This window comes from Corvus kubaryi, unplaced genomic scaffold (genome assembly GCF_017639235.1).
Source record: "Corvus kubaryi isolate FWS band 111438036 unplaced genomic scaffold, C.kubaryi_AGA036_p1.0 37397, whole genome shotgun sequence".
In the NCBI taxonomy this organism is placed as follows: Eukaryota; Metazoa; Chordata; class Aves; order Passeriformes; family Corvidae; genus Corvus; species Corvus kubaryi.
The window spans coordinates 1,466,323-1,480,098 of NW_024581136.1; the positions used below are offsets into that span (position 1 = coordinate 1,466,323).

Consider the following 13,776-nt stretch of genomic DNA (forward strand, 5'->3'; position numbering starts at 1 on the left):
AAGTATCAAAAGTTTTCATACCAAGATATGCAATTTTTAATACGTACGCTCTTTTTAATACCTTTTCTTTTTCATTTTGTGTTCTTGAGCACTAAAGTGAGGACAAGGAAAGATTTCTGGATGCTCATTTTGATATAATTAGGAGGTTACTCGAGAAAAACAAATTAAATAATTACCACTTTTCCTGCTTTCCTAATGGTTTGGTATTTAGAAGGATTCATTGCCTTGGTGGACTTCTTAGTTTTCATCTTATCCATGACAGCATAAACAGCAAAGCAGAGCCTTGCCATCCTTGGCAGATCACAGACATTGATTTCAAACTCCAGCACTTCATTCCAAACGTGGTCACTTCTCCCAGATATTTCTGTGCTTACAGTTGTTTTACAAAGGAGCTCTGTACCATGGAAAAGACCAGCCCTAACATGAACCTGCCATAAAGAAATGAGATATTTTAAGCTTGTCACAGAACCTACAGAACTCTGTAGAGAGTAATATGCAGAACATATATATACAGAAATTTCATCAAACAAACAACTAAGTAGAATGCAGAAGACTGATTTTCTGAATACAAATTAAAATCTCCAGGTAGAACCAATTTGTACTTCTAAATGAGGAACATTTGGGGTTTTTTTCAGCTTAAGAAAAAACTAATTTTTGGTTTAAACTATTTCTAAAATTGTATAGAGGGAACACTGTTGGCCCACATCAGGAATCACCTGTAATAATAATGACAATGTACATGATTTCCAGGATTTGTTTTGTCTTTAGTACCCAGAAACCAACAAAACCGGGTAGCTTGAACAATGAAAATAAGGATCAGGAAAGGAGAAGGACAACTAGACAAAGAAGCTGGAGTTAGTGGCACTGAAATTAAACTCATTACAGGTCAATGCTAAGATGTGGCTTATTTCTTCATTTCTGTTTAATAATACATATACACAGAAAACTGCAGAGTGAAATGTGCCAACTTCTTTCAGGTGGCCTTCCAAAATACCAGTGTGAGAGAGAGGCAGAGAGAGAGAGAGAAAAACCCAGAAATGTAATCTTTTGGTCAACAACAAATGGAAGTTCACAATTTTAAATGTTAAATGTGTAAAAGTGATCTGATGTTTCAGGTTCCCTCTGCTCCCCAATCAACCTTCCCAACATTCCTTTGAAGTTATCATACTATTTCTGAACACTACAAGGGAAAGAGAGACATATTAAATTTGAAACAGGTTTTGGGTAAAAAAATAATTAGCCTGTTCATGTACGGGATTGGATCCCAATTTTTTTCTTTTTATTCTGACATGCCCCTTTTACTAATGAAATGGTGTGTACTGATGGGGTGGCCAAAGACCAAGACAAAAGAAAAGCAATTTTCAATGTCATGTATTTGGAAAATTGGGTGTTGGACTGCTGGGTGAGGTCACTTGTGCCCCAGGTGAATGTCCCCAACCCAGCTCACATTGGGGCAGTGCTACCCAGCTGACAAATGTTTTGTTCCCCATTACAAACACTGCATTTGTGAACCTTGGTGGTGGTTTCAGCAAAAATGGATGAATATTGGCCTGATCCAAAGCACAGTGGGGCTAAAGGAACAATGGCAGTGAATTAAACAGCCTTAGAATCAGGACTGGAAAACAAATAACTTCTCAATAATGACAATTTTGTAACACTGTAGACAGACAACGGAGGGAAACATGCACAGGTTTGCAGGGTCACTACATCCACTCTCATTCTAGGTTACCCACAGAACTTCTAATTTTTCAAGACTAAAAAGCATTCAAAATACTAAATAACATTGAGATGGTGCCCACAGGTGCCAATACAAAAGAACTGCCCATTTTTCCTGTTTCTTTGCAAGCTTAGAAAATACTTTGACTGTTTCTCCCCTAAAAGCATACTGAAATTAACCAAAAGTCACTTTTCTAAGCATTAAAAAATCACCTTAGAAACTCCTGATAGCTATGCTGCTTCCAGAATCCACCATCTCTTTTATCTTTCCTTTTAAAAACTTAAGTCTACAGAACAGAGTTAAGAAGATATTGGAACTAGCTAAATAATGGTTTAGATAAAGAAAGGGGAACCATCTGGTTTTGCAGCCATCCATTTCCACAATCACAGTGTCTCAGGTAGTAAAATGTAACTATGGCTCATTTATCTGTGTAGTAAAATGTAGGATCACTAATTTACAACGAGGTTGTAACAATAGTTTTCAATGAAAAAAATGCACCAATTATCCTGAATAAAGCATGAAACAGCAAATATCAATGGTTAACTGGGTATCTTCCTTATCTACAATAGGGGTTACACAATTTACTGATTGCTAAACAAAATAAAGGAGTTTAATGTTGTTCTACCTCACAGGCAAGTGTTGTGTAAAGCATTAAAGTAGCTGTGCAATAAATTCCCATGTGTTAACAACTTGTGGTCTGTACAACAGTCAGTAGCCCAGTCATGTATATTTTTACAGGAAATGATACTCCAGCTTTCTTTCTTTGTGTTCCTCATGTGTAGAAAATAAAAGACAGATTGTATAGAAGCACACAGTCCAAGTTCAAATATACAGAATATATTCAGGACTACAAAAATACTCATGTTGCACTTTAAAACATTTAATATTTAATTTATTTGTGTCAGGTATTTATGACAGCCTATTTTAAATAAGCTCTTTTCACACCACTATCAGCACTTTACAGATGCCATGTTTTAAGAAATCAAGTACCAATGAACACCTATGTCATACTGCCACAATTACTGCAGTGTTCCAATGCACATATCTAACTTCAGGCAATAAAGGAATACTTCAGCAATAAAGCCAGATTTTGACCAATGCAACCAATGCAACTGGGAATAAATAAAAATGCTTATTACACTTCTGCTGCACTGAAATCTGTATAATTTTGAGTTCACTTAGCATTGAAAATCATTAAAATGATAAACAGAATGTCTTCTGATACTAGACATAGTTACTTACTTTGGCATTTTCTTCTGTGTTTAGTTTATTACCCTTTAATAGAATAATCTTGAAAGGGTTGGAAATATCCCACACACTCTGAGAAGAGACACAAAGATACAAGTTCATTCTTCACCACTGTAACATTCTAACCTATTTCATAAGCTAAGCATTTTAAGAAAAAGTCACAAAAACAAACCAAAAAATGCATTTTAAAAAATATAAATTTGAAATCCTAAAAGATAAATTAGTTATCACAGCTACAAGAGGAGACAAAGTAAAAACTCAGCTGAGAGCGAGCTGGAGATGAGAACATACATCATGTACTACCTGCTGACAATTCAGAATAACCCTTCAAATTTGTTGTTCATTCTGAATAACTGCAGAGTGTGTAATAGAGCAAAGACCTGTCCACATTTCTTAGAGTGACAGTACACAGGCTATAGCTGTGCAGTAAGGCCACAGGTTTAGCAGTAAAGGAAGCACCAGGTTATAAGAAAGTCAGCTGTATATTATGGCAAAAGTTGCCATCAGTGCAGCAGCAATGCCATGCAGGATGTCTGGGCTAATACAAGAGATCCCAGCCACTGCTGCCCAAGGGAATGAAGCCAATGCACAGCAGTGGAGCTGGAGAATCCAGTTCTCTGCAGTAACTTCTCCAGCTGCTGCTGACGGATTATTCCTGCTCCTCTGGGTTGTGATTAAAAGTAGAATCCATAGCAATGGAAGGGGGGCGCAGGAAGGAGAAAAGGAGGATGGATGAGGTGAGGGAAGGTAAGAAGTTTCCAAAAAGCCTCAAGGTCTGATGTTTCTGAGGTAAATCTCCCAAGCAACAGGAGGCTCTGAGTTGACCCAGGTGACCTACACTGGAATACAGCGGTCACAGCACAAATCCCAGGCATTGTGATTTATATTCTACGAGTCATTGTTCCCTTTGGGTATCAGACATTCTCCCCATGAACTTACAGTTGTTGCTCTTGTTTTTTTTGGTGGCAGAGGAAGAGGAAGGTTGGAGGATTTTCGGTTTATGGCAGCTTCTATGGCAATCATCTCCTGCTCACACATCTTCTTTATGGTGCAACACTCCACCAGGGTCAGCTGGGGAAGAGTCCTGTTCATCACACAGTTGCGGATATACTGAAAACCCACGGAAAACAGTTGTTACCAGCCAGCAGACTATTTCTACAGCAACTTTCAAACTAAAGAAACAAAGAATTCATTACAGAGATACAAAGGGAATGGTGCACATGTGTTTTACAATTGCAGAGGGCTGCAGACATGAGGAGGGAGGTGCTACTCTTCAATAATGGGATGCGAGGAAGCGCCTCTGGCCAAGGCAGCAGAGAATTGTTACACCAAGTTCCAAAAAACTTCATGTACCTGGAACTGAATTAATGGGTGATCACCAAAGACATATTCTAGCCTTCCACTAACTTGCAGCACATAGTCAGCAGGATCAACTTCCTCATCTTCTTTTCCATGGATAGTCAAACGTTTTCGGATTGCCAGCTCATTCAGCTTGATGGGATTCATGTTAGGAGACACCTGAAAACTAAATACATCCTAACAAAACACAAACAGGAACATTGAAGGTCAAACTTGTCATAGTCAGACACACAAGGCTAAAATTGCAGCACACATAATAAAACAGGTAGAAAAAAAAAACTGTTAAATCCAGACTATTTTAACAGTTAAAGTCTGTATCTTCAGGGCAATCAAAATAATAGACACCCTAAAAGCTATAAGATGTTAATTCCCAAACTTTTATATTATCAGAAGTACATTTAAAAACATAGGTCTTTATTTGATTTAGCAGTGATTTAAAGACTAGAGCAATGTATTGATCTAGAAGGCTGTATTTTGGAACGCTGAATGAGAGAGACAATAAATCATGATATATTTCAAAGTATTTAGCAGTACTAGATGTGTTAATTTTTCATCCTTCTGGCCACTAGCAAGTTATCCTCTTTCTAAGTATCACTGAACTCAGAAGAAAAAGCTTCAAGTAAGAAAGTAGAAGAAGCTGTGAATGTGATTTATGTAGAAAACCACCACCACACTGGGAGGAGAGCAGAAAACAGAGTAGCAGCCAACACCTGTAGCATTCTGAACCCAACAAGGAAAGACTGCATTTTTAAAGAAATGTTTAAATCAAAACCCTTAGAGGCTGTCAACCTATTTCCAAAGTATCTCTAATTTTAATGTGTTCTAAAAAGATAAAGGTAAGAAGTTAACTCTCTTTTGTAAATTAAAAAGAAGGTTTAAATTAATTTCAAGTTCCTAAAGTAAAAGATCTTCTGTGAAATCCTTCATCTCCCTTCATCTACTGCATTATGCTTTGCACAGGTTTATTTGCAAAGGTTGATTCAGGAGGTCCTGTGGTTTTGTTGTTTTATTTTTAAGTTTCACTATTTTTTATTTACACACCCAGTTCTGAAGATGTGAGCATCCTAAACCCAGTAGTTGACAAATGGGAAGTGTTGTCTGCTTACATTCTTTTGACTTGTGCTTTATTTATACAGACTGGTAAGAAGCCAAGCTGCCCCAACGGAACAAGTAAACTCTGCAGAGTGACGCTAAATTAATTCTGTATTTTCTCAGTTTCTGCCTGGTTCACAACAGCTTCCCCCTTTCAGAAAGCTGACGCAGTGTGAAGGCTTTCTTCTCCTGCCATAACTGGGAGTGAGTAGACAGGGAATAACACTTTTTCTTCCCAGGAAGCTGGTACTCTCTGACAGCTGCCTTGTTTTCCAGATGTAGAGCTTAACAGATGTGTCACAGAGATGGGGATCAGTCTCTCCTGCTCCAGAGACAACCATGTAGCCCTTACAGCTCACCCACACCTTCTAGACAAAAAGTATTTTAATATTTCTTTTTCTCAATCTTGCAGCTGAAAGAATTGACAGAACAGTCCCCACACCTTCCTATTTAATTCTCCTGGGATGACTCCAATACTCAGTGCAAATAGTAAAGTCTGGAACAGAGTTTGCTGCTCTAAAAAGCAGATCAGATTTGAACTGTTAATAGCACTGAAGGTCAGAGCTGGCAGCAGAAGCATTTGAAACATTTGAAATGTCAGCAGCCTAAGGTATTACAGTGGCAGGCAAATACATTCTGCACCAGCATGAACTTTTGCACTGCTTTTGTACTGTCAGCATATGCATATAGACACAGTATTTAATCAAGAGCTGACAAACACACAGAATCTCACTCCTGGACAACTACAAGTTCTCTGTTAAGCTGAAGAGGACTGGAAAAAGTTTTGTCATAAAACACCTATGCATCCAACATCAGCTGGTGTTACTGGTGCCCAGATTTAGCTTTCAGCTCTACATTTAGTGTTTCCAGAGGCAGATGTGTGTACCATTTTAAACCTTTAAAGTTTAAAAGGATAGTACTAGAAATAATTCAGCTTTGTAACTAAAATCATCTGAATCATTAGAAAATCAACATCTTGCACCTGGGTCAAAATGGACACCAAATCTAGCCTGATGTATTTACACACTTGTAAGATTTTTAAGGTTTCCAATGCTGATCATTCATGGTTATCCAAAAGAACAGAGTGCAAAAAATGGTAATGGGAATACTGGACTCAAGCAAGAGTCACAGCAACTTCAACATCATAAAAACTCATGCTAAAATATTTCAGGATTTCCTGGTAGAAACTAAAGGGGGTTTTATTTTAAAAATAAACTATGGTTTTGCTAGCCTAAACAAAAAGCTAACTCTCAGTGTTTTAGTTTTCTACTTGTATTTCTAGTTAAGGGAATACTAATTCTTCCTTTTTTAGAAATTTATTTCTCAATCTTATTAGCAGATCAACCCCAAAGATGCTCAGTGAGTCACTTACAGAGAAGTGTGTTGAATATGGTGCCTCCCAATTACCAGCAATCTCTGATGAACTGAGCTTAAAACTGAATGTAAGTGAAGCAACACAGGAACAGTTGGCAAAAAAAAGTCCTGACAATTTTGAACCATGTTTTACATTTAAACAAACGTGAAATAATATAGAAGATACAAGTTGTACATTTTGCCTTTAGAAGTTGAACTGTAATTAGACTTTAGAAGCTCCATTCTGAACCATAGGCTCACATCCTCACTTTCTTTCAAGAGTCAAGTATCCTGGTGAAAGACTTTACTTTTTAAAGCTAACACCATAATGTAAGTATTCTATGTCACTTATATCCTTGAGCAATCCCATGTTAATTCAGTCCTGGATCAAGAACAGCTCATGAAACATGAGGAGCAACCATTCCTACCTGACAGTTATCAAAATGAACAGCCACTACAAGGTTTCCACTATAGAGTTTATCTTGGAAGCTCTCTGGGATTACAGGCTCTTGCTCTGGTGGGTAAGTGTGCTTCAACCAGTCCATCCAGGAGAGACCCACAAGTGACTGAATCTTTTCCTCACTGATTCTCCGCATTTTAGCTCGGAAGTCGTTCACTTCAGGATCTTGTAAGGCATCGAACTCATGGAGACCTGAAAGAATTCAAGGAAGCAAAAGGATACATGGGGCCCACATATCCCATTCAAATCGTTACTGTCTTTAAGTTAAGGTGACATAGGTGGTTTCCTTCAGCCATCCCATCCAAAATGGGTGCTCAAAGTTGAGTTGGGTTCTACATTGTCCTGTACATCAGTGGACTTTCAAAGTTCCTTACACAATTCCCATGCAACCTGACATGAGTGTTTATTTTAAACACTAAGAACCAATGTATCTCTTAGTTACTATGAGGCAGAAAATCCAACCTTACCCTGATTTCAAGGTAGTTTGGAAAGTTTTAAGTCTCTCCTCACAAGAGTAAATTAAAGAAAAGCACAATAAATGCATCATAAAGACCACAGAGCAGAAGTGCTTGCAAGCTATGGGGGTTTTTAATCCCCCAGAAAGATGACATTGTCCCTTTTGTATTTAAAAGTCAAAAAAAGAAAATCATCTACTCAAATCAAAATGACATGACTGAAATTTCTACCAATACAAGACCAGTAGTTACTTTTCCAAAACATGTAATGAAAGAATACACAGGGCAAGTCCTGCCTGACCAACCTGGTGGCCTTCTACGATTGAGAGGCTACATCAGTGGACAAAGGAATGGCTGTGGATGCCACCTACGTGGACTTCTGTAAGGCCTTATAATGTCCTTCTCCCTAAATTGGAAAGAGATGTTTTTGATGGTGGACTGTCCAATGGATGTGAAATTGGTTGGATGGTCACATCCAGAGGGTCATGGTCAATGTCTCAGAGTCCCAATGGACACGAGTGACAAGCAGTGTCCCTCAGGGTGCATTGGGACCAGTATTATTTAATAGCTTCATTAATGACAGACAGAGGGAGTGGGGGCCCCCTCAGCAGATTTGCAGACGACACCAAGCTGAGTGGTGTGGTGACACACCCAAAGGATGGGATGCCATCCAGAGGGACCTGGACAAGCTCAAGAAGTGGGCACGTGGGAATCTCACTGAGGTTCAACAAGACCAAATGCAAGGTCCTGCACCTGGGTCAGGGCAACCTCCAGTATCACCACAGGCTGGGGGATGAGCAGATGGGCAGCAGCCCTGCCCAGAAGGATTTGGGGGGGCTGGTGGATGAGCTGGACATGACCTGGCCATGAGCACTCAGAGCCCAGAAAGCCAAACGTGTCCTGGGCTGCATCACAAACAGTGAAGGCAGGTGGGCAAGGGAGAGGATTCTGTCCCTCTGTTCTGCTCTGGTGAGACCCCATCTGCAGTGCTGCACCCAGCTCTGGGGTCCCCAACATAAAGGGGGCATGGACCTTCTGGAGAGAGCCCAGGGGAGGCCACAGAGAGGCTCAGAGGGCTGGAGCATCTCTGCAATAGAGACAGGCTGAGAGAGGTAGGGTTGTTCAGCCTGAAGAAAAGCAAGCTCTAGGGAGTTTTTAAATTAAGAGGATAGGTTTAGATTAGATGTAAGGAAGAAATTTTTTACAAGGAGGGTGGTGAGGCACTGGCACCAATTGCCTAGAGAGGTGGTGGATGCCCCATCCTGGACATGTTCAAGGTCAGATTGGACAGGGCTCTGAGCAACCTGATCTAGTTAAATATGTCCCAGCCCACGGCAGGGGGGTGGAACAAGATGACCTTTAAAAGGTCCCTTTCAACCCAAACCATCCCATGTTTCTATGATACAATGGAAAGCTGTGACTTTTTGGTACTTCAGGATGTGTAGGGCCTGCAATTGTCTTTATCTTTACTCCTGAACTTTGAAGGACATTGTCCAAATCACACAAAGCACCAAGCACCTCTTGAGAATAAAGCACTAAGTTTAGAAGCTCAGAGAGGAACACATTTTTTTTCCTGCTAAGGTACAGAACAGGGGCTGCATAAGGCAGGGTCTCACACAGCTCTAATAAGCCAAATATTCAATCACAGAATGTGAATCTCTCTGAGTCTGTCAGAATCTGTCTGAATGGTTAAACTGACCAACTGTTCCCATTGTCAGCTCTAACAAATAGGCAGACAGTGTACTGCTGAAATCTAAACAAAACCTGCAGTCTTTATAAGAGACCTAACAATGGCTCATTGTTTTAAAACAAGAGATATGACCTCATATGACCCTGTCAATCTTGATTGTATAACCAAGCAGAGTAGATTTAAAAGCTGAAATTCTGAAATAACATCAAGAATAAGTTACTGTGAAACCTTTAAAAATAGCTTTTCATTGTTTGATGAAAATTAGTGTCACAATTGAGAGTAAAAACAAGAATCATTGTTAATCAACTCAGACACCTCGTATAATAAAATCATAATAATTTCTAGTTCCTTTTGAGTATCCAGTTTGCTGGTAGGTTATTTCTGGTAACACTGTTCAAGGATTATGCTTTTCTTCACTTAGTAATAACAATAATATATATTTTCTCCTCATCTACAAAATAAAATTTGCTCTTGATTGATGTAGTAAAACAATACAATGATGAAATGCAATACAGAAAGTAGCTTTAAACAGCTTTCATGTGTTTCATCTTGAGTATTTCAATTCTTTACAACTATATCAATATTTGTTTGACAAAGGGAAATATTGAATTTTTAATACTTTTTTTTTTTTTAAAATCTACTACCTGCCCAATTAAGACCCTCATACACAACAAAGTTTAACCTCATTTCTAAAAGAAATCAAATGGAATTACCTTTGCCTATAAGGACACCTATTTTGGAATCCAACTTTTCTCCTGGATCACAGTTCCTTGTCACTAGTTTAAGGACAGGGAGAAAGGGTCTAACATCACAAAGCCTCCGTGTTTCATCCTCTAATTCTTCATGTACGGCAGTCTGATTCACACATGAGAACATGTAAGAGTCAATTTCCATAAGGAGATGAAAGAGTGGATAGGAATGTGCCTGCTTCCATAACAGCTGCAATGAAAATAAAGAAATAAATGAAAAAAACACCAGAAAACAGGGACATATCTTAAGGCACTGAAGGTAACATTCATTTCCATTTATGTTCCCAAAAAATATTAAAGAAACATGTTTGCTAACTTGGAGAATTTTTATCACTATATATCATTATATGTTTACTTTGACTCGCTTTCAGTCTCTATCTTGAGTGATTTCCAGGACAGACCTCTGTAGTTAGGATCAGCATTCCTTTTCTTTGGAAAACAGCTGAATATCAATAGTACCTGTTTATGGCATGTTAAGTTTCCATGTGCCACAAGCATCGAGAAAACCAGACAGCTTAGTTCAAGTCCCTTACTGCTGCTATTTACACATTTGTTTTTAAATTCTTTATCACTTGAAATCACTTATTATATTAGGAGTAGGTTAGTCTGTGTTGTAATTCATTCACTACTTAACTCCTCAGTAATTTTTCCAAATGTCCTCACATGGCCATTATCTGATCAAAGGTCAGTAGATTGTTTTTTAGTGTCTGTGGTCACTTCCTTATGTTCTCCCCTTCCTTTGATTTGGATATTCCCTCACATTTTAAGTGATGATCCAATTTGTACAAAACCTTTAAGAAGTGGCAGTCACAGTTTTTAAAGCAATTCTCTTTGGTGTCAGTCAACAGAAGCAAGAGCCCAATCTGTGACTTCTGTACTAAAAATCTAATCAGACACACTAATCAGAGAAATGTTAGATCAGCAAACAATGGATTACTGATGTGTTAGAAAAAGGTTTAGAGCAGCAATACAGTGTTATTATAGAACTATTAGAATAATCTCTGCTGAACTGTAACTATCAGCAAGAAGCCACTTTCCACACCTTGCCATCTGCCCAAACCCAGGGCTACCCCCACATACACACACTTCTTTATCAGTCAGTCTGCTGTGCACGTGCCTTCAGTACCTCATTTTTATGCCTGCTAAAATTCATTACTTGATTTGCCAGAGGGCATGTCAAAATCAGAAACAGCCCTCATTCCAAACTTAAGTTAACTGCCCATTTGGTATTACCTGTTTAATCTGAGATATGGTGGCATCTCGAGGGACATCCAGGTTGATGTAGATTCCAGTGGGCAACAGGAAGTCCACAGATACTGAGCCATCAGCACCAATCTGTGAATCCACTGCCCAGATGTCAAGGCTGTCTGTCACGGCAGGAGGCATTATGGAATCTCAATAATATCATAACCACATGGCCTTAGGGGAAAAAAAACCCTAAAATTCAGTATACTTAACCTTCTATAATTAGACACACATTTTAAAGTCCTTGGAAAGTTTACATAAGCCTGCTTTGAGCAGCTCAGCTTACAACTCTGGGGTCTCAAATGCCAGTATTGCAAACACATAAGCATAGTTCTTACTCATGAATGTCATTTAATATAATAAAAGTATTTACCTGGCAAAGGGCTATTGTTGAGATGTTTATATCATTAAAACTAAGTAATAAGAGAAAAAACTAATTAGAGGTTAGCTGCAACAAAGTTCGAAATTAATTTCAAGTTTTCTCTAAACCTTTTCCAGTGTAAAACACAACCAAAGTAAACTTCTTGGATGAAGAAGCATGGCAATATTTCATATGAAAACTCATTATCAGTTTCATTATTTTATTTTTTGCAAATTTCCTGTTAGTTGTCCACAAATGTGGCCAGTGACATATTGAACTTGAAAGTCTGTATTAACAGCAGGAAAAATTTCTTCAACTCTACTAGAAAGTGACATTTTCCTCTAAAGACACTAACCTCAATTTGTTTTCACCCTTAGAGAATGACCATCCTCTATGAACTCCACCCACTGCAGGGTAGGAGGAAACCCTATCTGTGATCTCCTTCAGCTCACTACACTGGCTTCCTGACTGCTTGTCCTCTGTGTTTCAGGACATTTTTATTTATTCTTAATGCTACCACCAGTTTTTCTAACCTTCCAAGTCATCTTTTTTGATTACCACTCTCTAAAGCTGAATTTTCCCTTCAGCCACAGCTCACGTAATCATGTACCTTCCTCCTCATCCAGACAATGCTCTTCAGCTGACAAAGGGATGGCATTGTAAAACACTATTGTAAAGCACTTTAGTAGACAAGTTACCCCTACATCTTCCAAATTATTGTTGGCCAGCATGAGGTGTGGGAAATCACCATTTGTAACAGTATGTCAGAATGTGCAACTCCACTTACAGCTTTCCAATATTTTAATTGGGAATTCCCTTCCCTACAATGGATAATAGATGGTGCCAGCAGCACACAAATCAACTTGCCAGTTCAAAGCTGCCTCAGGTATTTGACAACACACTCCAGTCCCACCTCCAACTGCCACATAAATACACTGAATAACAAGACCGAAATCATTCCAACACCTTTCCATTTGGCCTTAGCAAAGCTTCGAGGACCAGCACAAGCTGCCAACACATCTTGTAACTGCAATAATACATGGATCACTTCATATTTTGTTTGTTCTAAATAAAAATATAGCAGAGTTTTCATTAATGCTAAATAAAACACCTCTAAATTTCAGAAAGCATAAATACATAAGGAAATGTATTTTTCCTCAATAGAAGCAACAATTAGGGAGCTCCTACCATCATCACTACCAAATAATAGTTTTACCACCATTCTGTCCATGTTTTCCTCCAAGAAAGTCCGCTACACCGACCAGATTGAATTAAAACAAAAAGACTAGGAGATGGGGGTGTGGTACAAGTAACAAATCAGATATGAAGGTATTTCATATGAATTACCACAGTTTACAAATCCATCCATTCATTGTTGGATGTAAGAAGTTTAGCATGGGGTGTGAGCTCTAAGCTGTCTAAAGGAAAGAAATAAAATGTTACCCCATCATTATACCCAGTACAGACTACATTACTGGAATAACACAACATCTACCCAAAAAACAACTCTAGACAAAATGTGTAATTCCTCATCACCAATCAGTATATTTTCAATGAGCTACTATTTTAATGGGATACTATTCATTTTCCTCCATCCAGTTACTTGTACACATAAAATCCTGGTTGCAACTCTGTTGTAACTGAAATTAGTAATCAGCAAAAAATAATAATACTATACATTTTTCATACTTGGATGCATACATGTTTTCAGTTATTTTGTGTGGTCATGAAGGTAAAATAAAGAGGTATTTCCATTAGAAAGCATTACTTGGACAGGTACAGCAGCAAGGAAATCTGTTTTATGTAGTTATTTTGTATACAGTTCATTCCTGCTTTAATTCAGCATGTCTTTTCTATTTTCATCCTCTTTCAGATGTTTTTCACAGTTGCAGTTGTTGAAACCACTTTAGTGCATCAATAAGAGTTTAAAATATTCAAAGAAACAAGACTTAAAAATGCTGCTCCAGACACCACAACACAGAGAGTCATAAAGTTCTTGTAAGATACTTGTTTATAATTATAGATTTCCAACACAGACACCAGAATC

General features: G+C 38.4%; 1 protein-coding gene across 10 annotated transcripts in view; it reads right to left on the bottom strand.

Moving 5' to 3' along the window:
* PIK3CB (phosphatidylinositol-4,5-bisphosphate 3-kinase catalytic subunit beta) overlaps nt 1-13,776 on the bottom strand; it is a 99,441-nt gene that overhangs the window by 25,484 nt on the left and 60,181 nt on the right. For all 10 annotated transcript variants that reach the window (XM_042042709.1, XM_042042703.1, XM_042042701.1 and 7 more), the window contains 7 exons: nt 11,357-11,542; nt 10,088-10,313; nt 7,198-7,421; nt 4,319-4,501; nt 3,905-4,075; nt 2,960-3,037; nt 177-428 (listed from right to left, as the gene is read on the bottom strand). In XM_042042709.1, coding sequence (XP_041898643.1) covers nt 177-428; nt 2,960-3,037; nt 3,905-4,075; nt 4,319-4,501; nt 7,198-7,421; nt 10,088-10,313; nt 11,357-11,509 — 1,287 coding nt within the window. In that variant the 5' untranslated portion in view covers nt 11,510-11,542. The remainder of the gene's footprint in view (nt 1-176; nt 429-2,959; nt 3,038-3,904; nt 4,076-4,318; nt 4,502-7,197; nt 7,422-10,087; nt 10,314-11,356; nt 11,543-13,776) is intronic.